Raw genomic sequence first — 25,489 nt, forward strand, 5'->3', positions numbered from 1 at the left:
GATTAATTAATTATGTGATTAGTGACAATGGTAATTTTAATCAATATTGTTTGTCGCGTGTTTGTGCATAAATTATAATTATGATTACTTGGTTTGTAATAATCCGAACAACCGAAATTGAAATTTAAAAGCCATGTCTCACAAACACGCGTGGGTCAGAATCGACCTGGATCACGGGTCCCGGGGTCTGATGGGTCAAGCTGACCCGGGAAAACGATGACCACTCGGATTGTCCGTACGGTGGTCAGTTTCACTCATTTATATGCTCATTTTGACATGGACTCTGGGACCAAAATGGGCCAGGTCCCTGCCAAGGGACCCATAGGAGGTTTTTATTACGTATATACAGCAACATCGTTTTAAACTCCAGGGTACTATTACAGAATCACCAAAGAGTCTCTCCCCTTGTCACATGGGCTGGACACCAGAGCATGAAAGGAGAAACAGGGGCAACAGAAGCTCAGCTATACAGATGTAGTTGCTAGGGACATCGGGGTGCTTTCAGCTGATCTTTCCAACCTAATGAGAGATCGACAGGGATGGGCAAGCCTAATTATGATTCCGGACCTCGGTCGACTATAGAGAGAGGGAGAGATAAATTATTATAACTTTGTTGTGACATACAACTTGTGGTCAGACTTCTTGTTTTTAAGGGTATTGGCAACTCGTTCATGAGTCCGGCTTGTTTTAATAGATTGCAGGTATAAGGTAAGCAACTGTGAATGGTTGTTTTGAACTTCAAGTTGACGAAAACACTTTCGAATAAGGCCTGATATTGAGTGTCGATTGAAACTATTTTATTGTATTGATTACCGCTTCTATAATTGATTGTCACTCAATCGTTTCACAATTATTTATCAGGACTGCCAACACTCTTGTTTTGATTCATCGTGTTCAGCCGACATTGTTTCGGTTCTAGAGATTCTTCAGACAAACTGACGCTGAGCCATCGTCCACAGTCCTGTATTGAATCTTAAGCGATACTTTATATTGAAGGCAAATATTAATTTCCTGAATGAGTTGCACTACATGGTACACGAATCCGACAGGAAATATTACATCCCTGTAACTCTTCACTAAACTAGCCTGCGGTCGTCTTGGCGGCCAGGTGCTGCCTCCAGCTCGACATGTTTGTTTAGAAGTCTCAAATTATTTTTGCAATAAAACAGAGAAGGGGGTAATTAAGTCTTGGAATGAATGGAAACCTTAGACTGCCAGCAACTGATTTGTTAGCAAAAAAACAATTATGTAGTATTCCGTTAAGTATCTATTTGAGGTTTACCCTGAGGATCTATCTCCCCATGCTGTAGACACCCCCCCCCCCCCCCCCCAATAAAGCCCGTAATTGTTAGTGAGCGCCCTCTGTTGACTAAACATGTTTTTCATCTTGAGACATGTCCCCAGTCGTCATTGCACTGAATTGAAACGTGTATGTTACGCGAGTCTGGTGTGCACACATGCTGTTATGTCATCTCCTTTGCCTATGCAATCGTTGCTTGTAGATGTTGTAATAATTATAACCAAAGATAGATATAACGTAAATCGATCTGCCGGTAGGTACTTTTTGTAAAGTTGTCTAATCCAGTTGTGGATTTGCCCAGGATAGCTCTTCCAGAGAGAAGTCGTCATGGCAGAAGATGCAAGGGTCGTAATAATCACTGGTGCCAACTCGTGAGTATTAATTTATTAATTGATTGCCTCAATTAAGAGAGCAGAAAAGGGGGGAGTGTTCTTACTCGATAAAAATGAATCTGTGTTTGCCTTCACAGCTTGTACTACTAAAATCTGCGCACGGTCGGGGAACAATCGACACATCGCGGCATTAGCGGTAAAAGAGCGGTAGTTGAGAAAATTCACACTCAAAATTCACTTGATTTTTACTCAAAATCTTTGATACCTATTTGAACGATTCCAAGTGTAGTGCTATCTGCAACTTCTGAAGCATTAGATCGGTAAGTTTCATGATGCAGAACGTTGCAGATGGTTTTTCAAGGAAGCGAAAGGTTTTGATATCAGTGGTGCTGGGGCCAAGGATACGGAGTGGATTGGACCGATTTATGGGGCTACACTGTCACCATTACAGTAATGGTGACAGTGATGAGACCGATGTTACAGCTCAACAAGGTGGGCTAGGGCGCTAGGCTCTGCGAGTGTGAGGTCTGTGAACCTTGAATGGCCTTCTCTACAACTTGAAGTTTAACTTCAAGTGACAGGAATACCAAAATCGCCTTCAAATGATGTACAAAATAAGATGCAAGTTGGTTGACATCCCGGTCCCCCGGCCCGGAGCCCATATCTGTCACATTCCACCACATCATCAACAAGAGGTCATGGCTAGCTCCCGATTCACATTCCCATACACCAGCTCACTAGTTCAGTGTACGCCAGCTCTTATACTTACTTCCCACGCACCATCCGGGACTGGAAAGACCTCCCTGTTGATCCTTCTGTGTACCCGTCCCTTGACGCCTTCAAACTGGTGTTAAGGGACCCCTGGCTGAAGTAACCTCATCTCCAGCTTTTACTCGCACCTTTACATAATTCTAACTGCACCTGACACAACTCCTGTTGTCTAAGCCAACCTATGCACTCGCACGCAGTTTGTACATCTTCAATCATTTGAAGGCTGCACTTTACTACAAAGAAGAAGAAGAAGAAGAGCTCACAAAGAAACCCTCAAATTAATGCCTTTCAATGAATGGGCATTATTGGACCAGGTTTTTTTTATGTGGGTGTGGCTCAAAGTAGAATTACAACACCCTAAGTACGATAGACAATGAGTGTTGAAAACTTACTTGGCATACTTTGTTTAATTTGTTGCAGAGGTATTGGTCTGAGTTTTGCCGATCGTCTCTTGGCCATTGATCCAACAATAATCTTATGCCTCGCCTGTCGGAACCCAAGTAGAGCAGACACGGCGAGAAAAACGCTTCTAGACAACCATCCAGATGCAAAGATAGAACTTGTACGATTAGACACGAGTGACATCAAAGGAATATACGATACTGCAAAGAGTATTAAAAGAAAGTTAGTGTTTTGAAAATGATAGGCCTACTCTACCAGACAAAAACTGCAACTTTGCATCCTCACATTATGACCCAAAACTACATCTTATTTACCCAGATAACACAATTACTTTATTTTGTTTAAAGTGAGTGAAAAACACATGTCTTTGCCTTGTTGCCCATTATACTCTCTCAAATGGGAAAGAGCATTGCAATCTCAACAATTGATTTCAAACTTTTGAGAAACATTTGCTCTGTAAGAGTTATCAAAATAGAACATTCTCAGAGGTCACTTACAAACTCCCCACCCCAACAAACTCTTCCTGCCTCATTATTACTTCTCTTTCTTCACCCTGTGGCTCTGCTTCTTCTGTCTGCTCTGTGCTCTTTACTAGCAATAAATTCTCACCTAACTGCTTGCTTTTTTAAATTTATTTTCTTTTATTGTCTAATTGTCTAATTAGATACACAAGATTGGACTTTCTATATCTGAATGCTGGTATAATGCCGGTTACACATTTGAACTGGAAGAACATGTTCAAAGCAATCTTCACTCCGTAAGTAAATCTTTTCATTTTTTTTTTCATTTTTCAGCTGCTGATCAGCTTAGGTTCCACCTTTTGGATTTCCTAGCTGTGTCATTAAACATTTAAAACACAGTAAAGGCCGGTTTATAGTCGGTCGCGCGATGGTTGCGCGATGGAAATCTTGCGCGCAATCCTGAGATTGTGGCCTAAAACCCGTGTATTTTTATGATCGCGCATCAAGATTTCCACCCGACCGACTATAACTCGGCCTTCAAGTAGACTACAAAGTCATTTTGTGCCCAATACTTTCTTTTTTTTCTTTACAAGTTGTAGTGTTATGCCTGATCTTTTGAATGTTTATTTTACTATTTAGAAAACATAATTATGACCATGATTGCTCCTTGAGAAGTTTGTGTACTGTTTTTAAACTCAATCAATCAAACTAATTATTTTCTGCAGAGGAAAATCTTCCACATTTTATTAAATGTGGATCTTCATGCCTGTGACTAAACAAAGACTGTGTTTCTGCTGCCCTGTATCTTTGTCACTGTACTGTAGCCCTTCAAAATAGAAAATAGGCTGTAAGGTTTTAATAACGTAAAAATTACCATTTGCAAAATGAAAATGGCCTACTCCTGTTGTCTAAGATGAAATTCCAGACTTGTATTTTTGTTAGCAATAAATGGTGCAATATCCGAGAGTTGAATTTTGAAACTATCTGCTGGTACCAGATACATAAAGGAATATCAAAAATATAAGCTACTGTAAAATAATAAAATATATATATGTATTGTATTGGGCACAATTATTTTTTAAACCCTTCTGACTGGCTGGTCGTTCCATATCATCCACAAAATGATTTCAAATCACAGCTGTATTATGCCAGCCAGCTGTAATGTGATATCATGTGATTTATGCATCACAGTACACTGATTGTTTTGTGTATTTGCTTTACAAATATTATACACAACATATGTTGGTTAATGGTTTTAAATTTCTCTCTGGCAAAGAATATGGAAAGTAGGAGGATGTTTAATTTGCATTTTACCTTTATTACACATCAGTGTGGGTAAAACACAACAAATGGGCTCGTAGCTGTGCTTTTCTTTATAACATTTCATTATCTGCTCTCCTATTAGACTAAAAATCACCCCATCAACTAAACTAGATCAACACTTAAGTGACCGTCACAAAGGTTGACTTTTTTCCCATCAAAAAAGATAATATTTGATAATAATTTAGTAGAGTTGTTTGACCTGCATGGACTCCAATTGTTTATTTATTTAAAGAAACAACTTGATCCGAAATATAACTGATAGGCCTACACGAATAAAAGTACAAATTTGCTTTATTGCTGAAAAATGTGCCACTGAGATTTTAATTGGATGATCCGGGGGAAAAAAATGTTGTTAAATACAATATGACCTTTAATTTTCGAACTGTTTGTGTGTAAATTTATACATAAACTATATGGCAGCTGACTTTTTTCATATAATTTGTCTGTCAAACATTGATTTATATTGCAAACAATCATGTTTAGGCCTATTCTTGTAAATTCAATAAGTGGAAGTTCAAGCATTACAAAGTACAGCTTTTTGTTCTGGGGAATATAATACTAATTTGAATTTCTGTTTCAGAACCCAATTATTTGAGATGCTGACCACAGGGGAGGGTTTATTGAATCTTCAAGATGACATGACCAATGATGGCCTTAAGACAATATTCTCAACAAACATCTTCGGCCATTTTGTTCTGGTAAGACTTTGGAATTCGCCTGCCGTTTTTGTCTATGCTACAATCTAGACTGTTTGTAAGAGGATTATCTATTCCTCACAGCTTTTCTGTATCATCATCTTAAATTTGTCCTTCTTGCAGCCCAATACCTTTAATTTTTGAGTTTAGTTTTGTTTTGGCTTTACACTGGCACAAAAATATACAAATCAATAATTAAAGCAACAAATAAGCTACATAGATAAAATACCTAGCCCAAGAGTGGCAATCAGGAACAGGTGCTCAGCACCTCTACAAAGCTGTTCTGCCACTATATAAAATATTGTTTGGGGTGAACTTGATTACACAAATTAAGATGATACAGTCAAATACATTTTTAGAATTTTGTATTTCATAACTTTAAACAGTTTTTCGCAAAGCAGAGTATAGGAGTTAAAATGATCGTGTTGCTCATGTTTGGGGGTCAAACGAGTGCCAATCATCCAGTCCATATGAAATATTTTCATGGAACACTTTTAAAGTTGACAAAATATAATTTGTTGACCCCTTTGTTAATTTGATTGCCTTTAAAGTGCACCCAATTCATTACAATGCATTTAACCATTATTTAACTGTTTTTACTATAAAAACAAACCATTCTTTTATTACAAATACTCATTATTAAACCAAAAGGAGTAGTTTAAAAATTTTGTATTTTTGATCAAAGTGAATGAGTTTAATCTTCTAAAAACCAACAATGTAATCTAAACTTAAAATACACCTTTGATTTTTGTTGATTTATCAGATAAAGGAATTGGAAGATCTTTTATTTGAATCAAGAGGACGGATCGTATGGACATCTTCCAGCAATGCAGACCAATCAAACTTCAGCCTCCAAGATGTACAACACAAACATGGGTATGGGGATATCTTTCTATTAAAAGTAATTACAGAAATATTTAAAAAATTGTTCAATTCAACAAGTTTTCACTGTAGCTCTAGAAGCAAACAAACAAAATAACAAAGGTAAGTATGTGGACCATTCAACAATGCTATTCTATGAATGCATTTACAATTGACTGTAAAAATCATTACGGATTTTTTTTTTCTTTCTCATTCCATATGTTGTGCTTTCATCTTGGTACTTGTATATTTTTTCTTTTAGGGCTGGTACAATTAATTGATTACACGCTTAACTGAAAACAAACCTATTTCTAAATTTCCTTTTTGGTTAGACCAAGCCAAAAGTTTTAAATTGTGGTGTGTATGTTGTTGTATTTTTAAGGCTTTCTATGAAACCTCATATAGAATAAATGAAACCTCATATAAAATAAATAAAAACAATAATTAATTAATATGTAAAAGTCTGTAATTTGTCTATAGTTCTCAGGGATACAGCTCATCAAAGTACGCCATTGATATTCTAAATGTAGCACTGAATGAGCAGTACAACCAGCATGATGTCTATAGCCATTTAGTGTCTCCAGGAGTTGTGGCTACAAACATTACCAGCACCTTTTTTCCAGCTTGGATGTGGTCGATGTTCTATCCGATATTTCTGCTGGTAAGTCGCGCTTAAATTCATTTGGTGCTTCAAACTAGACGGAAATGCTTATTAGATTGTGTACAGTTGAGTAACTCATAATTATGACTGAACAGTATGGCAAAAAACCTAAAAGATGTTGCCCAAGACTAGCAGGACACTCAAACAGAAACAACAATGAATCTGTCTATCAGCTTTACACCAGGGGCCAATTTCATAGAGCTGCTTAAGCACGAAAATAGCTTGCTTATTTTACACATGTTACTAGCCAAAATTCCATGCCATATTCTTTGCTTGTGACTGGTATTGAGCTGTTGTTTACTTAGCATAACAATTGAATAGTGTCTTGGCCAGTTATCTGATTTTCTGCTTAAGAAGCTCTATGAAATTGGGCCCAGGTCACCGGAACATGGAGGAAGAAATAGGGGAGACAAATAGCTCAGCTACACAGATTTAGTTGCCAGGGACATCAAGATGCTTCCAACTGAGCTCCCAACTTTAAATTATGAGGGATAGACATGAATGGGCAAATCTTAACATGATTCTGACCTCAGTCGACTAGACAGAGGGAGACTACATCATGTAAATAATGCAGATGACTCTTAAACTAATTGTTCAAAGGGAAATTAAATTTGCATTATTCAGTTCATTGTCAATAAAATTGGTTTTTGATTAACTTTTTGTTACCATGTAGATTCGTGTATTTGCTCCAAGATTTGTCATTGAGCCACATTTAGGAGCAGAGTCAATGGTAAATATGATTTTACTGATTTTGTTTTTCTTTGTACTGTTTAATAATAAAACGGAAATTGGTACACAAGAGACAATAATATTCCCTGCAACCCAAGAGCTGATTTTCCTGGACGTTTGCCTCATAAATTACGCTTTGAATTTACAAAAGCAAAACACTCTTTTAGCTGTTGGCCAATGATGTCCCCCAATATTGAAATTTCTCTCTCATTAAAACTACATGGTTTTAACTTTTCAGTCCTAAATGTTGTTTTGTAAATATCTTTGTTTTTTCTTTTAGGTTTGGGTATTTGAGGAGGATAGAATCTGCATTCGTCCAGATCGCAAATACACAAGTTATAGCTCGGTATTAGGACATAGCTACGTTGTACCCGAAGAGGTAAATCATTTGCCAACTCAATAAATTTTGTTTGTTTGCTCTAAATAGACTCGGTAAAATATTTCGAGACGAACACAACTGTCATTCATTTACTTTACTCATGAACTCAGTTTATTAGTTTTCCACGGCTTGAATATTAAACTTTACTGCAGACCTAAGGCCAGTTGTTTTACAGTCAGGCCAATAAATGTTTAAAGGCAGTGGACACTATTGGTAATTACTCAAAATAATTAATAGCATAAAAACTTACTTGGTATCGAGTAATAGGAGAGGTTGATAGTACAAAAAACTGTGAAAAACGGCTTCCCCTGAAGTGATGTAGTTTTCGAGAAAGAAGTAATTTTCCATGAATTTTATTTCGAGACCTCAAGCACACAACTTCGTGTGAAAAGGGTTTTTTTTCTTTCATTATTATTCGCAACGTCATCGTCCAATTGAGCTCAAATTTTCACAGGTTTGTTATTTTGTGCATATGTTGAGATACACTAAGTGAGAAGACTGGTCTTTGTCAATTACCAATACATGTAGTGTCTAGTGTCTTTAACCAGAAAAGTCTGGCCGTCTTGTGTTTTTCAATTGAATATCAATTCATGTATCTCATTTTCTGTCCATTACAAAAATGTCTTGTCCAGTAAACATTGTGAACTACATGCCCTGTGGGATTTTTGTCCCCAAATCAAGCCTCGTTATCTTGTTTAGTACAATGCAAATTCTCCTGATCCTCACAAGACCTTGTTTGTTTTTACCATCTTTGTTTATAGGTTGAATATGAATCAAAGGCCCCTATACAGTTATACAGCCAACTTGACAAACTCTATAAGATGTTTACGGATAAGTACACAGGAGGAGACAACAGAAGTGACAGCGAATATATTTAAAATAATAGGAATGGACAAAACTAAAGCGTATATTTGTTATCAAATGGGGCGTCACATCTGTGGGTTTATGGAAGAGTAAACTCGATTGTTTACAAGAATTTGATCAAATGAAATGTTTGTGTTTTAAACAAAGAAAATAAAAGGTTACAGATATTTTACACATGATAACTTGTTACCATGGAATTAAATCAGGCAACAGTTTTGGTGTGGTTTTATCTCTTGTTTTTTTTCTCGTTTTGTTTTCTTCTCAATATTATTCAATATAATGAATTGATATACTCACCTCCTTATTACTCGAGTAGTAAAGATATTGGACTAAAATTAAGCCATTGCCAAGTCAAAAATTATTAAATATTAATTGATATGTCAAGGCAAAACACTTGATTTTTATATAATCAGGTTTGACTGGTTTGAAAGGAAGCTATTGGGAATCAGTGCCTTTTTATCTTCAATTATGAAGTATTTTGTAAAATTTTACCATTTGTAGATGTGAGAATTTAAGTCTCTCTACAGACTTATTTTATAAATTAATATCATAATAATGCTATAACCAAAAATGGAACGTTCATGTTACTATTTAAATATCTAACAATTTATAATGTGCAATGTAAATCATAAATTCTTAAATTGTTTTAGCCATTCTTGTCTTCCAGTGACTTACGTAACAAAAGTATGTATTCCTTAGAATCCATAACCAGTATTCTTATTTATGAAAATGATAATTTTAGTCTGCATGGGAATACACCGATCCATTAGGCCCCGCCCACGGCGCACGTATGAGCAAGAACACGTGAGCTTCTCCAATGCCATTCTGCACAACTCTGACGCACGCCGAGCATATGGGCATGCATGTCGGACCTTATAGTGTCGGAATTTTGGTTGTGCAATGGGTTGTGATTGGTCAATACGCAATGGGGTGGAGCTTAATGGATCGGTCTATTGCATACCAGTTGTTCTTCCAGGCAACCAATTTACAGGCAACCAGTTCCAGGCAATCTTCACAATGGAAAGGCACTCACATTTGAATGTTCGCATATTATTTAGGATCTTAAGACATTATTTTTTGAGAGGTACTCCTGTGCTACCAAAGTGGTCCTGTAGCATGCACTGCAAGTTGCCTGAAAAAGTTGCCTCGTGTAACAAGGCCATAGCACATGGATCTGGTAAACAGCTGAAAATTTGGTTTCTCCAAACAATTATTCCTTTCTCTGATAAATGTTTGCATTCTTTTATTCTAATAAGTGATTTTCATTAAGAGAGGCTATCATCAAATTATAACTATTCAAGTTGGTGCTTTAATTCAAACTGAGTATATTTTGCCAATCAAATTGCACCAATTTAGCAGGTAATTTTTTAGGGTTTTGTGAGTTTGGTTTTGATACTGAAGATTGTGTTTGGAATTAAAAGTGTTTTAAAACGACTTCTTAAATTCAAATAGTGGTTTTGTCTTCTCTTTGTGGATTAAACCGACTTTACTTGAAACCTTCTTACAGCCAGAAACTGAAAACATTGGCCAATCTTCTGGGATGTAAGTCATCTGATCTGCCACCCACTCTAATCGCTCCTCTGTGATTGTTAAGTTGTTTCTACTTAGGCTTTGTTTTGCACACTCTTTAATGTGAGATCTTTCAAGGGGGAGGAAGGGGATACGAATGAAGGCCCCTGGTGGTAACCATGTCCAGAATGGGTCCTGCTTGTCGAGGCTTGCTACAAGGTGCTTCCAGGGTTCCTGCCAATTAGGGTGTGGGAGTGTCAGAGACTGACGATCTTGTCCTCGCTTCATATTCACTACGAGGAAATCACTGATGGATTGCGAACCAATCAATGTCATAATAATGATGACTTTGAGATGTTGAGACTGCGCTGGCGAGTCTTGGGTGTCGAGCTGTGAGAGAGTTTGGCCGAGTGTTTGAATCAAATCCTGGGGAATGTCATCTCGAAGCTCATCAAAGATGAAAAAAGAAATGCAGCATCTTTTGTCCTCTTGCATAGGTCTGTTTACCCAATCTTGAAGAATCTTCATGTATATTTCTTTCGACTGAGTTGTCTCTGATCTTAAAAACAAATCAACACTCAATAGGTTAATGCAAGGCTCTTTCTTAGTATTACTCGAGATGCTCTCTGCTAGTATGTCCGCAGTAAAGCTCTTACCTACTCCAGAACTGCCATGGAAGAACATAATAAGAGGTTTGTTGCTACCAGATTCTCCAGATGCATCCAGGGTGTCCAAGATAAAATTCATTGCAACAGGCTGCCCAACAAGATTTCTTTGAAGTTCATTTTTGACATGAGAAATGTTTATCTTTTGACACTTTTCACTAGTACTAAAGAAAGGCACAAGGCAACCAGATGGTGACTTTGAGCACCAAACCAGTATTGTTATTGCAAGCAGAAACAACACAATGATGCATGTGAGAAAGCAGCAACAAGTTCCTAGGATACCACGAGACAGTGTCTCTTCAGGGTGGTCTTGCTCTAAGATGCCGCTGTAACGATCCGCTTTGCTAAGATTCCTTCCCGGTTTACCATCTTTCCTGGTTTTTCGTTGGCCTCGATTGCGAACTGTGGGGTCAAGAGAACCAGGATCAGCTATTTCAGTGCTTCCAGGGGTGCCACTGTGAAGTTTATCAGGAGTATATTTTCCTCTGCTATTTTGAATTCTCATTTCTGGTGATGTCTGTGTTACTAACGAGACATTCTGATCTCTACCCAGTCCGCCTCGCGGTGACAGAGTTGCGGCTTTTCTCTCTGAACCTACTCCTCCACCTCTTGTGTCAGCAAAAGATTTGTACTTTGAGGGACTTGGAGATCCTCTTCTTGAACTTGTGCTCTGGGTCTCATCTGATGGTAAGGAGTAGCAACGCGTCTCCTGAAGACAGACTGTCTTTTGTCCTGAAGGAGAGTAGAAGACAAGAGCTCTGGACTGACGATATACTGAGGAATCAGGAGACTGGCCATTTGGCAGAACAATGTCTCTGGTTGTTGGTGAAGTACTCAAACTCTGCAATGAAAAACAGGGACAAAAATTTGTTGTATAAATTAAATGCAATGCTAAACTTCTTTTTTAATTTTTGTTTTATTATGAATCTAACACGATTGCCACAACATTTCCTGATGAAAAAACTTTGTTGGAAATTGAATTCACCTCAGGATTTCTAAACCCTCCCCACCCCCAACAAAATATAAATAAAAACGTCAACAGGCAATGAGAGGCCACAGATTTTGTTAGCTTAGAATTATATACTCCTTGAACGATGACTGAGGTTCGTTCTGCTGTCATCTCCACGTGTAAATGATTGCTGAACAAAACTCATAAAATCATAGTTTTAACTTTAAGTTTTAGGAGTAAGAATTGTAGTTCTCCCTTACCCCTGGCTTGTTTTGGTTGTCATTGTGCCATGTGAGAGCCAAGCATTCGTTTGGTGGACTGCCTTGTGCTGATGAAGGTAGCATGAGAACCGGGGAGTTTGGCATGTCCCTCTCTTCAAGTGCCTGCACTGGTGGAGGTGTGTTCCTTGGACTGCGATCGTATGGGAGAAACATATTGGTGATGAACACTTCTGAAAGATAACCAAACAAAAGTCACAAATTGTGCATGATATTTGTTTAACTTTCACAAATTATTGGTAATCTTCAATAGTTTGAATCTACAACAACTATGGAGGTAAAATTCCCTTCCACGCAACCATGCATGGAGGCTGGAAAGAACCTCCATGAACCAGCACGCGCAGCACAGACAAAGTCCACACGGGGACGTACACATGATGACAGATGACTGAGCTGAGTAAATTATAGACAGTTAATAAAACTTTAAAAAGTTTTGAGACTAGCTAAATTATTGGTTGACACTTGACTTGACAATGCTTGATACGTCTAATCTATCTAACGCCTACGCGGTTAAATTAACGTTTCATGGTTTACAGTTACACAGTAACTCAGGCACTCCAGACCGTTTGAAAACACTAAACTTTTATAATAGTATCAATCTTAAACAACTTAATAAATTTTTTTCATAAACAATTATGATAGTTACCGTCAATGCAGAAAGGATGAAAACACCGGTTTTCCCCGTGTGGACTTCGCAAACTTCGCTAACCTACTATCTGTTAAAAGTTAGGGCGCCCTCTTTGAAGTCAATCAATTATCGAGCATTGGCAGTTTTATGTCTTTATTGACAAAAAAAATAAAACAGTCGTTGGGTTGCTGCTGTCATAAACAATGTGGTTGCCCGGCAGCGTTACGGTATCGTGAATTTGGATGACAAGTTTTTACAGAATATCCACCTTTGACGTGTTGTTTTCCGATTTATATGAAGGTTAGTTCTGAGATTATATGTCATAGTAAAGTTATAACTACTTTGTATGTTTTTTTTAATGTAGTCTACGATTTTAATTGACTGACTCTGGCTGAGTCGCTGTACCGTCTCGGGCGCCATTTCTTGGCCGGGGCGGTGCGCCGCGGCGCGGCGGCGAGATGGAACGAGATGGAGGAACGAGCAACTACCGAAAAAGGTACGGGCACGGACACGGAAATGCACGGCAATGTAAACTATGATGAAGATGTACAAGCACGAACATCGTGCAAAGGTATACTGGAAAAGATATACCGTATCCTGCCACCACATTTTCACAAACATTTTCAGAGTTTTTCATAACGAGTGAAGTGGCAGGAAAAGGAATATCACTATCAGGATTCAGATCAGGATTATAAGTAGGATTTGAAACTTTGCATGGTGGAAATATGATGATATGGAAAGGTTTGTGGTAACACCATGTAGTGACTATCTCTACTGAGTTGGTTGGTTTTGACTCAACGTTTCGATCAGTATGATCTGATCTTTTCTCCAGAAGACAATCAGAGCATACTGATTACTGATCGAAATGTCGAGTTGAAACCAACGGGTTCTTTTCAGAACCAGCCCAACTCATTAGAGATAGTCATTACATGGTGTTACCGCAAACCATCCATATGATTCCTACCTCCATGATAGGATAGGATACTGATATTTTTCCATTGACCATGGGGGCCCATGACCTTTTTATAAACACAATGGAATGTTGTATATGGTTTAATGATTTATCAACTCGATTAAAACTCAATGTCTTTTTCTTCAACAGAAAGACTGAAATAAAAGTGAAACCATGGACTGCTGAAATTTTTTTTCAAAGTGAAGAGGAAGTCGACAACAGGTGCCATCCTGTACGTTTTAGATCTTCAGGCCATCCTGACTGACACAGCATCCAATCAATTAAGATGGAGTTCCAACACAGTGCCAGCATGGCAAGTCTGCCGAGCATTGCTGGCTTTAGTGAACCCATAAGTGAAGCTGAAGAAATTGAAAGTGTAAGTAAAATTCATAAGATGGATGTCGCCTACTCATAGAATTATGAGGTTCGTTCCGCTCTCATTTCCACGAACAACGATATCAAACTATTGTTTTTTTCATAGGTCAAAAGACTACAGCAGGAAGGTGATGCAGCGTTCCGCAATAAAGATTTTGCTACTGCAGCAGCATGTTACGGAGAAGCTTTAGAAATAGACACAGATAATGCACAGCTACTGGCCAGACGAGCTGTCTCCAACATTGAGCTCAGAGAGTACGCTGAAGCAAGAAAAGATGCAGAGAATTTGATCAAGTTAAACCCTCATGTACCTCAGGTGGGTGTCAAAATAATTATTAGCATAAAACCTTACTTGGTAACAAGTAATGGGGAGAGGTTGATAGTATAAAACATTGTGAGAAACCGCTCCCTCTGAAGTAACATAATTTTCAAGAAAGAAAGAATTTTCCATGAATTTGATTTCGAGACCTCAGAATTAGATTTTGAGGTCTCAAAATCACGCATCTGGAAGCACACAACTTCGTGTGACAAGGGTGTTTTTTTTCTTCCATTGTTATCTTGCAACTTCGACTACAAATTGAGCTCAAATTTTCACAGGTTTGTTATTTTATGCATAATGTTGAGATACACCAAGTGAGAAGACTGGTCTTTGACAATTACCAATATTGTCCAGTGTCTTTATCCGTAATGATGTTGAATTTTTGTTAGAGTGATAAAGGATGTTAATTGCTCAAGGAAGTTAAATGTATTATTAAATGATGTTTTACTTTGCATTTTTTACAGGGACATTATCTCTTAGCTGTGAGTCTTGATAACCTGCAGTTCTATGGCTTAGCCATAAGTGCCTTCTTAAATGCCTTACATTATGATGTCAATCACCGGGATAGACTCGCAGATAATGTTGCTGTAGTCGCCGCTAATCTCTGCAACTTTCCTGAAGAGACTCTTCAGAAGTTTGTCGGTGAGTATCGATGTTTTCAGGCTCAATCAATACATGGTTGCTGCATGGAGCTATAAAAAGTTTGCATGGAGGGTTGTTGTAAGGAGGCCAGGATATTCTAGAACATTTTAAGGGGCACAAAAGGCAATGGCCAGGGGCATGGTGGCAATTGCCTTTGTTGCCTCTGTGAAGTATCAAGCATGATGCTTCAGGCAAGTAATAATATTTGTATGTTGAAGTTTATATATGAAGCAAATACATGTATCTCTAATTGTAAAAAATTTTTATAGCCTTTATATTTTCATAAATTATTTGGCTTGTGAGACTTGTTGAAACAAACCCCACCATAATCCCCAAAAACAAAGCTTTGAGAGGAAACACAACATAACATAATAAATCAAATTTATAAGGCGCTATTCCATCAAGGTCATAGCGCACTAGAAAGAAATTGATGTGGAAAAAGGTGAGTCTTTAGGACTTTACAAAAAGCAGATAGAGTATTTGATTCCCTAATGGCAGTTGGGAGATTGTTCCAAATCATGGGCCCATCCACACTGAAAGCCTTCCGACCTAGAACTTTGTTTGCTCGGGGAACATTCAAGCGAGTGATGTCAAGTGTGGACCGAAGAAATCGTGGAGGAGTGATGACAGTAAAGTGGTAATATGATGAGGTGTAGTTTTGCTAAAGCATTTATAAACGAGAAGAGCAATCTTAAAACGGATTCGTTCTCTAATTGGTAGCCAATGAAGTTCCCTAAGTGATGGGGTAATATGTTCCCTCAAGGATGTGGAACATATTAACGAGCTGCACTATTTTGTAATCTTTAAACTCTGTCCAATTCATTTCAGGGATTTTTTCTTCTTCTTCTTTTCATTTGATTTAAAGCCACTGATTACTGTTTTGATTTATTTCCCAGGGTTGTCACCTGCGGAAAAACTGCTAGAGGTTGGAGCCAACCTAAAACAAGCCAAACAGAATGTGATATGCATTGAGGTGTTACAGAGTGCCCTTGATCTAAAAACCCTAGATGAACACTGCCAACAGAGGGCGATATACAACATCGGAGCGGCACACGCTGGGAAAAAGGATTATGAATCCGCGAAAGACTACTACAAGCAGGGTCTGTCTATTGCGCTGAAACTGAAGAACCAAAGCTATGAGGCTGAAATCTACTGTAGACTGTCTGAAGTGTATCTCCAAGATGGTAACCTGGACCAAGGAATTGTCTACTATGAGAAACTACTCTCAATCTGCAAAGACTTAGAGTTGATAGAAAATAAAGAGGCGGAGTTTCCTGAGTATCTTGATGAAAATCTGCAACGCCTAGTTCATGAGACTCTTAGTACCGCATACAATGCAGTTAGTGATTTTCCACATGCTTTGAAGCATGCTAGAGAGAACTTAAAGGTACTTGCTGCTGATGGAACTGACGGAATTAGCAGCAGTGAACTTCTCGGGAAGGCTCACTTCACTGTGGCCTCTTTATACGAAGCCACAGGAGATTTTGAACTATCTCTTGAGAACTTTAAATCTTACCTTGCAATCACAAAAACGTCAAAAGATCGAGGAGGTATGGGGAGATCTTACGGATGCTTGGGAAGGGTCTACCATAAGTTATGTAACTATGTTCTTGCCCAGAGTCTCTATGAGCAACAACTGTTCATAGCAGAGAAATTGTCTTACCACACCATGCAGGCCACAGCTCTAAGAAGCCTTGCTAGGATTCATGAAGATTTGGGAGACTCGGACAAAGCTTTGGAGTACCTTCAACGCTTTCTACAGATCAGCCGCAAACTTGACGAATTTGAGACCGAAATCGAAGCTTTTATTTGTATGGGTGAAGTTCATCAGGGGCAAGGAAGGCCTCAACATGCACAACATTACTTTGAACAAGCTTTAAGTCTTGCAGAACGAGCCAAGGAGATCGACCTTGCTTACAGTAGTAGAGGTAAACTTGCCCAAGTATTACTCATGTCGAGAGAAGAGAAGGATCTTGAGAAAGCTCGATTTTTAGCTGAGGAAACTGTTGCTTACTGCAGTCGAGGTCTTGAAGACAGTAAGCAAAGAAAGGAGGATCTTACATGTCTTCTTCAACAGAGTAACAGCATTGTCCAAGTTGCTCTGAAGAAACTCAAAAGACCCTTTGAGGCTCTGGAATATGCAGAGACTCAAATGAGATGTGAGTTTCTTAAGACGGTAGCGAAGAACATTGCCAGCGTTGGTGACAGTAGTGATGCCTTGGATCATTCATTGAACAGTAGTGCAACAGTTGAGGACATGTGTAAAACTGTCAACAGACAATCGGCAGTGGTTGTTTATCTGTCTCTTTGTCGTTCCTGCGTTCTCAGCTGGGTCTTAAGACCTGAAGAAGGCTGTCTAACAAGCAAAGATCAGACGATGGTAGACAATTGTCCCCAGTATGTCCAAGAACTCTTGTCTTTAGTTAGAGCTTCCTCTAACAAAGACGGAGAGTCATATGAGACCGAATACCGAGCTCTGCCCCTACAGGACTCTAAGATTCACCAATTGAAGACTTTAAATCTTGCCAAGTCTAAAAGAAAAACCATCAAGGGTATGTCTTCATCCCCTAACAGTGAAGAAGAAAAACAAAACTCACTTAAAATGTCTCCCTCAAGAAAGTTGTATGAACTTTTGTTTTCTTCAGTTGAGAGTCTACTTAAAGGGGTGAGCTCTGTTGTGATTGTCGCAGACAAAGTCTTAAGTCAAGTTCCTTTTGATGCCTTGGAAGATGAAGAAGGGGGTACATTTGGTGACAAGTTCCACCTTACCATTCTCCCTTGTATTGAAGCTCTCAAAAATGTTAAAAGCATGGAGAGAAAAGTTGATACGCAAGTGCAAACGCAAAGTAGCTCATCTCATTTGCAATCATCACCGACGCATCCCATATACTTGGATCACATGCTTAGAGTTGTCATTCCGCCCAAAGAGCGCCCCCATTCAATCATCGCAGAACGCAATCTTTATGCCCCCAAAATGTCCCAAAATAGTGCCAAACCAAGCTATGTCAGTTTCGACAGCAACTCTTACTATATTTCTAAGAGCCCAAAGAATGAAGTTGCTCTGATGGAGAAGCGATTTCTTGAGGATAGAGAGGGAACCAGTAGCACTCTTATTTCTAACACCTGGAGTGGCCATAATCTAAACTCGGCAAACCATGGGAAGATTCAAGAGTACCAGCTTCAGAGTGTACAGCAAAGAGCTCTAGTCGTCGGAAATCCTGAACTGCCTGCAAAGTTGAAACTCCATGGGAAGGTGGGTACTTCCATTTAAGTTTTTACTTTGAAATACTTGTTTTTTTGTTTTTTTTATAGATTGTCAATGAATAATTTTAGCACCTTGTGCTTGTCAGATTTATAAAAGTGTTTTTTTTTCTTCCACATTTTAAAGGATTGAGTACTTTTTGTAACACAAAACATGATACACCGTTTGAAGATAATGATAGTAGAAAGCGTACCTTTAAGTATTAGATGCTGGGGTGTTTTAGTTTTTGAGAAGTGGGTAAAACAATGTCATGAAAACACGTTTTTACATGCTAAAATAATGTTCGTCTCATGATCAGTGAGACAAAAATTATTTTCATGACATTGTTTTACTCATTTCTCAAAAACTACAGCACATCAGCAAGTAAGAATTTCAGGGAAGCTTTCTACTATCATTATCTTCAAACTGTGTAAGTTTAGTGTAAATATGTGGATATTGTGTTTTTTGTCCATCAAAGTATCACCTTCTCTACAAATTTATTCATTTATATGTGTCGAGAAATTGTTGAAAATTCCTTTGTTACAGTATTCAATTAGACAACAATATACCAAGATGATTTGAACAAAAGATGGCACGACAATGAAGTATTCTTTGATTCAATCATTTTTTCCAGGTTTGGGAACCACTTTCTGAGTTGAAGAGTGCACAAGCAGAGGCTCACAAGGTTGCCCACCAGTTAGACACAGAGGTCATGGTGGGTTCAAAGGTCACCAAGGAGTCGCTACTGTCTGAGCTTCCCAAAGCAACATTGGTGCATCTTGGTAAGATATTTCAATCTACTATTTATTCATAGGAAGTTATGAATCATTTACCAATTCATACTCGTGTTCAAATTTCTAGAAAATGTTATTTGAATCATTTTCTTTCATCTGATCTGACCCAGTTCACTAGGTTCGCAAAGTGAAATGCGCTTTGGTGAAAAATATTACAAGATAATATATTTTGTTATGTGTCTATTTTCCCACTTTTACTGAACCCCACAGCAATGTATGGTTCCTGGGAACAAGGTAGCCTAGCCTGTACACCAAACCCAACCACTCAACCTCTTCCTGATGGTTCATATAACCAGAGTGCATACATGATTGGAGTAGATGACATCCTTGGTTTGAAACTCCAGGCTAAGATGGTTGTGATGAGCTGTTGCTATGGAAACCGCCACCGAGATGTCCAATTTCAACTTCCTCTAGCGTTCCTTGTTGCAGGTACTTTTTTTTATACGAATGTTGCTTATAAAGCAATTCTAAAAGGATTTATGTGTCTACTGTTATAGATATTTACTGTTCATACCAAAATCCCTTGCCAAAATATAGTCTTCATTGCTTAACTTGCCTTGGGACAACTTTTTTTCTTTAGGTGCGGAGTCAGTTTTATTTCTCCTGTGGTCGGTACCGGACGTAGTTAAGGATAAGTTCTGGCATCATTTTTACGCTGCTCTTCAAGAAGGCAGCCATGTGACGGAGGCGGTTGCACAGGCCAAGAGGAGCATCAGACAAGATGACAGGTTAGAAGAAGAAGAAATAATTTTATGCAAATATTGAAAGCAAACAAACTGATTTATGTTAAGTTTCAAATGAAGAATGGTTGAGTGCAGAAGATTAGAACTTCACAGTTTTTACTGTTGGTTTGGTAAAGAGAGATGAGAACATTTTAGGTAAAAAAATCTGTTCATTGTTCATTTCAGAAAGATGAACGGGTTTTTGTGAAGATGGTTGCCTCATAACTACAGCCATTGCAAACTAAAACACACTTTGTTAATAATGCTTTTCACATTTAAGTCAAAGGTTGACTAACACAAAACTTGGGAGCTCAATGCCTTGGTGCCCCTAGAATTTCTCCAGAAATCCCTCGTAGAGTTGCCCATTCAAAAGGAAAACCTTTTGTCTGTATACATGAAATAAAAATGTATCATGCTAGGGCTTCTTTTGATTTTATTTGGTTTTGTTTCCCCAGGTTCACATCCCCACGATACTGGGCAGCCTTTTGTATCCTTGGAGGTGATCCATACATCAATCTCCTTGAAGTCAAACGTGACATGCTAGATCAACTTCTTAACTCAACCGAGTCATCTTATCTCAACAGCCAAAAGACTGATGTGCTCAACATAAGAAAAGAATCAAGTCAAGGTAAGGGAATTATTTGTATCGTCGTCATTTTTGGTTTGCAAGTTCGCCCCAAACAAAACTAAAAGCCACGCTTGGTATGGGGCTAAAAGAAGAACAGGTATTTAATAATAATAATAATAACCCGTTTTTATATAGCGCTTTTCACACCCGGAGGGCTTCCCAAAGCGCTTCACATTATTACCCCTGGTCACTGGGCCTTAAATCACTCCTTAAACCCATCTCAGCTCCCTGGTGGGGAGTATACAGCCTTGTGCAACATTAATATGCGCTACTCGGCTAAATCAATCACAAAAACCATCTCTGCCCTCACAGGTACCCATTTACCCCTGGGTGGAGAGAAGCAATTATAGTTAAGTGTCTTGCTCAGGGACACATTTAATGTGAAAAGAACTCGGGGGAGCTGAAGTTAGGAAATGATATTCCCCTCAAAACAGAATAACGCTGTTTGAATGGCTCATTGTTCTATCTCAGCAAAACAAGAGTGTATGAAAGTCTGCTTTCAGAATGTGTACACTCTTTCTGAATTCATCTCTCATCCCTCCAGATTTTCAAGATTTTCTTGACAATTTCTTTTTGATGTCTCGCCCTCTTTGAACCTTCAAAAACCTTTCTACTACTTACTTCTCTCAACTTACTCCTCAGTTACACATCCTCCCTCCCATAAGCAGTTGTTAACCTAATATCATTCCATTACCTTATTTTATTTTCCCCTAAATATTTGAATATTTCCACGCCCAAAATTTTATTCAGATGTTCATTCTCTTTCTCCTGAAGTTGGTGATGCAGCGTTTCTCTTTGAAAAGATCAGACAGCACTTGTCTGGTCTCCTGTTACATCACTCCAAGCATCCGGATGTCATCTCCCAACTGGGCAAGCTGGTGAGACCATAATATATTTACTTTATTTCTGAGTTTTTTTTTTTTTCAACATTCAAAATGATGATTAGGCTGGTAGATTTCATATAATATTAACATGTAGATGTTATAAAACTGTAGGGGATGACCTTAGCTTTAGATTCAACCGGACTTTCGTCAGAGGCAAAAACAAGTACATAAACGTTTAACATGTCCTTTTATAGCAAAAAGAGGAGCAAAGAAATAAGGGAAGGTTTCCAGAAAAAAAATACCGACAAAAATATAGCCATCAATCAAAGTTATTAGTTTACAAACTAGGGGGTGGCTGAGAACCGATAAGAGTTAAGTAGTGAGGACAAAGGATGTTATAGATGGTATTAACAATTTGAGTTTTCTTTTTTTTCTGCAGGTAAACCATTGCCTGAACCTAATAGAACCACAGAATGAGCGACAACCATCACCGTCTGTACAGCCTCTCCCAGAGTCTTTCATGACATCACCATCAGCCATTCCACTCCTTAATCAGATCGGGTTTCACTTTCAGCCTGGTAGCTCTAGTACTCTGAATCCTCAGGTTGTCTACCCACAATGGGACCCTGATGCATCGATTCAACCAGTTCAACAGGCTCTCATGGGATTAAAAGGTGAATATTTCTTATTAACGAGAAAATATAATCTGCTGTAATAATAATAATACTAATAATATTAAGACTTGTAATGCGCACATATCCACCCTGCTGGGTGTTCAAGGCGCAGTAAAACCAAAAACAAAACAAAAACAAAACACAACACAAAGAAAAACAGACACAATCTGCTACACAAAAGATCTCCTATAGAATAAAAATAGTTAAATGCCTAATGTTTTAACCCTTGCAAAGTCTTTCTCGACACGCATAAGCAGGTAAACTAGTGGAACAGAAGCAGTCAAGTGGGAAGAAATGAAAAGAGAGAGGCAGAAAGAAGGGATGCTTTCTGTTTCTCTGTCTTTTCATTTCTTGCCTCTTGTCATTTTAGTCTTTGAGAATGTGTCAGCTTGGGTGGAATTGTCAGTTACTCGACTATTGCGAACAGGTTTCTGAGTTAATTTTGGTTTTCTTTTCTTTATTTCATTCAACCTGCCAAGCAGCCCCCAAGAGCTACAAGATCCAAATTATATCCCCCTAGCAATAAATAATTGTTATCTTAAAGCATTCATCAACAGACTCTCAAGTACCGAACTTCATTTGGGATTGCTCTTTTTCAACACTGTTTGTCATCACAAAGGATTAATGAGAAATAATTTGTTTTGTATTTCGTCAGATATTTGTGAGAATGGAGAGTGTGCCCACAACCTTGCCAGAGTCTTAGAAGCAAAAGAGCCTCTCCTCTCTGGCCTCATTGACGTGGTAAGAAAAAGGCAGTTTTCTTAAACCTTTTACCTCTTTCAATTGCCTTAAAATTTCCCTTGTCTTCCTGTTTTGCTTCTTTCAATGACATTCTCTGTCAATCTTTTTATAGACATCTTTAAGTATTTTGTTTTTTGTACTTTGTCAAGGTTGCGAGCCATAGATTAGGTTTCCTATTAGATTAATTTTTCATTTCACATTTCGTTCCCACAGATAAGTTTCACCAAGCACATGCCAGAAGTTCAGCTGAAGGTCAGTGATACAGGGGTCAGCCACTTGTGGGGTCATCATCAAGCGAGGGCACTGTTGGTCAGCCTTGGTTTTTCTCAGGTCAACCAGCTTCTGATGTTTGACGGCACAACTGCTAATAAGTAAGTCACAATGAATAATATGTGCATGGTTGTTGAGGGTTTACTATAACCAGATGATGCAGAAGTGTTCCTCTGTTATTTTCATCTTCATCATCTGGCATAGACTTGTACCCTTCATCCTCAAATTGTAATGGGGCTCATTCCTGCATGGAGTCACCGCCGCTATTCTCTATTCTCACACACACTTCTACCACTCCACATTGTCTATCTATGCAGCTTAAGGTTGTCTCTGCAGTGACTTGTAAACATAGGCAGATCATCTTTAACTGCGTGGCGTAGACCGACCCCTCTGTTAATAACTTATTTTCAATCTCTTTCAGGACTCTTTTAAATGCTGCTCTTCTGGTTCTCTGTTCCGTCATGGGTGAAAAGGGACGAGCCATGCTACACCGTCTTGACATCCGTTACCTTGGCATCAGCACCAAATCACCCATCACCCGCTCAGCTCATAAGACCCCAATCAAGTCTGCAATGAGGTCAGCAAGTACGATTCGAACTCTGACCCCAAACATGTTGAGGTCACGTACTCCTACAGCTGTGAGGCTGCGGACGGCACCTGTCATCAATGCTGATCCAAGTCCAATGAAATCACTACCGTCATTAAATCCAGTCCAAGTTTCCAAGGAAAAGGTGAATTTTAAAAGCTTATCTCAATCCAACCTCACCCAACCCCTACTTTAACATTGCCAGTTAAACCTAAGAGATGGCCATACTCCTTACACCTCTATGAGACTCTGAAGGATTACAATTCAAGATGCTAAATCACCATCAGTACAAACGCCTATTTTTGTGTAATAGTATATAAATAATTTTATAATTCAAATGATTTGCCTTTTCTAGCTGAAATTTTCAACCCCATGGTGGAGCCAATCTGTGAAGTCACCAGAGATGAAGGACAAGATGAGACTAGCAAGAAGGTATGCAAGAAGACTTTAAAATGAATATTCAATTGTTATATACGCATATATAAGCTTCTTACAGTTCATAATATGGTAATGAGTTGTGATATTAGGCCATGTTGTATCTGTACATGTATTTTCTTTGAAATTTTGTTTGTTTTATTTGATGGTTTGTCATGACCGAGTGGTCTACTGCATCAGACTCGAGTTCTGAAGGTTGAATCAAGTCTCTGGCATGGCACTTTTGTCCTTGAGCATGGCACAATCCATAATTGCTTCTCTTAACCTAGGTGTATAAGTTGGAACCTGAGAGAGGGATGAGACAGTATTGTATTGGATTAACCTCATAGCACTAATTTAAGTAGCTTGGGGTTGTATGCTCCCAAAGGGATGATGTTTGCCTAATGAACAGGGATAATAATACCGTAAAGGTTCTTGGGTATATAAAGTATGCCTTTGGCTATAACCAATGGGAGACTTTGGAACGCTAGGTGGCAGCAGACTTACCAGGTAATTTCCATTGTGTACGTAGTTCTGAGCAAGCGCACATTACCGAGAACAATGAATTTTACCTGGTAAGTCTGCTGCCACCAAGCGCCCCAAAAGTCTCCCATTGAGAACCAATTATTATCAGTGTTAAACTTTTTGTCAACAGCTTAAGTGATCTTCATTTGGAATATGGCCGCCACGTCAAACACGCTCGTCACTGGCACGTTGACTCAGTCACACCACAAGCTCAGAAATCCTTATCAGCTATTGGTCGACCCAAGCCCCACCCACAGGTCGTCAAGGTCAAGGCTGGTACTACGCCATCATGCAATCGGGAACCAGTGAACCAGGCTGTGGAGTTGAGCATGGAGGCCGTTGATCAGAGGAGAGATTATGGACATTTCTTGTTGCATGCTCGGAATTCCGATATACAGAAACGTCATGTGGATGCTGTGCAGAAACTCTTCCAGCCTTATGTCAGTAGAAAATCAGCCCATACTAAATAACTGAATCAAATATTTTCATTACTCTATTTAGGCAAGGTGCTGTTCTCGAGTGTTTAAATTCTCAGTGGTCCAGAGACCCTATCGGAGGAAGGGCTTAATATTGAATTATTTAAAACCCTACCAAAAGGGAAGTTTTATCAAAGTATATTATCTTATTTTACTATTTGCTTTGATATCATGAAATGCAACAGTAAACAATTCTCCAATTCAAAACGACCAAAATAATTTGCGTATATAATATATTGTTTGTGTATTTAATTCAATGATTATGCACTTTTGAAAACCAAGCTCTGTCGAGGACTTTTGTCACTTAGCATTTTAAATTGATTGAAAATATGTTGGTAACTTTTTTGTATTCTTCCAATTTACACTGATCATGTATACAAATTTATCAGCTTTTCTAGTATGTGTGCACAAAACTTTATTTTTGTATATACACATTGATATTTATTTAGTTGTAAAATCATTGGAATATGCAATTAATAATTTTGAAGCCAATTTTATT

The 25,489-nt window shown here is 38.5% G+C and overlaps 3 protein-coding genes across 5 annotated transcripts; 2 read left to right on the top strand and 1 right to left on the bottom strand.

Moving 5' to 3' along the window:
- Window positions 1-1,481: 1,481 nt before the first annotated feature.
- On the top strand, window positions 1,482-10,212 carry LOC117303232 (3-keto-steroid reductase-like). The gene is made up of 9 exons (XM_033787376.1): window positions 1,482-1,671; window positions 2,824-3,027; window positions 3,470-3,562; window positions 5,170-5,287; window positions 6,048-6,160; window positions 6,626-6,806; window positions 7,480-7,536; window positions 7,816-7,914; window positions 8,676-10,212. The coding sequence occupies exons 1-9, from the start codon at window positions 1,628-1,630 to the stop codon at window positions 8,790-8,792; spliced, it is 1,026 nt and encodes a 341-aa protein (XP_033643267.1). The 5' UTR covers window positions 1,482-1,627; the 3' UTR covers window positions 8,793-10,212.
- Window positions 10,183-12,909, bottom strand: LOC117303231 (torsin-4A-like). Of its 2 annotated transcripts, none has more exons than XM_033787375.1 (3): window positions 12,826-12,909; window positions 12,162-12,349; window positions 10,183-11,793 (listed from the first exon to the last, which is right to left on the bottom strand). In XM_033787375.1, exons 2-3 carry the CDS (start codon window positions 12,333-12,335, stop codon window positions 10,204-10,206), a joined length of 1,764 nt encoding a protein of 587 aa, XP_033643266.1. In that variant the 5' UTR covers window positions 12,336-12,349; window positions 12,826-12,909; the 3' UTR covers window positions 10,183-10,203. The 2 variants fall into 2 exon arrangements, with proteins under 2 accessions (XP_033643266.1, XP_033643264.1); XM_033787373.1 differs by having other exon boundaries at window positions 12,162-12,352; window positions 12,826-12,895.
- A 112-nt stretch (window positions 12,910-13,021) lies between these two features.
- LOC117303267 (tetratricopeptide repeat protein 28-like) lies at window positions 13,022-25,448 on the top strand. 2 transcript variants are annotated; one of them, XM_033787427.1, is made up of 16 exons: window positions 13,022-13,107; window positions 13,910-14,135; window positions 14,241-14,450; window positions 14,918-15,095; window positions 15,992-18,348; window positions 18,971-19,118; window positions 19,341-19,559; window positions 19,711-19,858; window positions 20,308-20,480; window positions 21,231-21,358; window positions 21,744-21,978; window positions 22,634-22,719; window positions 22,933-23,090; window positions 23,411-23,720; window positions 23,931-24,007; window positions 24,645-25,448. In XM_033787427.1, the coding sequence occupies exons 2-16, from the start codon at window positions 14,046-14,048 to the stop codon at window positions 24,982-24,984; spliced, it is 4,857 nt and encodes a 1,618-aa protein (XP_033643318.1). In that variant the 5' UTR covers window positions 13,022-13,107; window positions 13,910-14,045; the 3' UTR covers window positions 24,985-25,448. The 2 variants fall into 2 exon arrangements, with proteins under 2 accessions (XP_033643318.1, XP_033643319.1); XM_033787428.1 differs by having other exon boundaries at window positions 21,255-21,358.
- Window positions 25,449-25,489: the final 41 nt, after the last annotated feature.

Source organism: Asterias rubens, chromosome 19 (genome assembly GCF_902459465.1).
Source record: "Asterias rubens chromosome 19, eAstRub1.3, whole genome shotgun sequence".
In the NCBI taxonomy this organism is placed as follows: Eukaryota; Metazoa; Echinodermata; class Asteroidea; order Forcipulatida; family Asteriidae; genus Asterias; species Asterias rubens.

Excerpts from the sequence above, each read along its gene's own strand:
- LOC117303232 (XM_033787376.1), top strand. The coding sequence starts at position 1,628 with ATGGCAGAAGATGCAAGGGTCGTAATAATCACTGGTGCCAACTC. Across the intron at positions 3,028-3,469 it reads GCAAAGAGTATTAAAAGAAA|ATACACAAGATTGGACTTTC; the intron begins GTTAGTGTTTTG and ends TTGTCTAATTAG. Across the intron at positions 6,161-6,625 it reads GATGTACAACACAAACATGG|TTCTCAGGGATACAGCTCAT; the intron begins GTATGGGGATAT and ends ATTTGTCTATAG.
- LOC117303231 (XM_033787375.1), bottom strand. The coding sequence starts at position 12,335 with ATGTTTCTCCCATACGATCGCAGTCCAAGGAACACACCTCCACCAGTG. Across the intron at positions 11,794-12,161 it reads ACAACCAAAACAAGCCAGGG|AGTTTGAGTACTTCACCAAC; the intron begins GTAAGGGAGAAC and ends TTTTCATTGCAG.
- LOC117303267 (XM_033787427.1), top strand. The coding sequence starts at position 14,046 with ATGGAGTTCCAACACAGTGCCAGCATGGCAAGTCTGCCGAGCATTGCT. Across the intron at positions 21,979-22,633 it reads GGCTCTCATGGGATTAAAAG|ATATTTGTGAGAATGGAGAG; the intron begins GTGAATATTTCT and ends GTATTTCGTCAG. Across the intron at positions 23,721-23,930 it reads TCCAAGTTTCCAAGGAAAAG|CTGAAATTTTCAACCCCATG; the intron begins GTGAATTTTAAA and ends TGCCTTTTCTAG.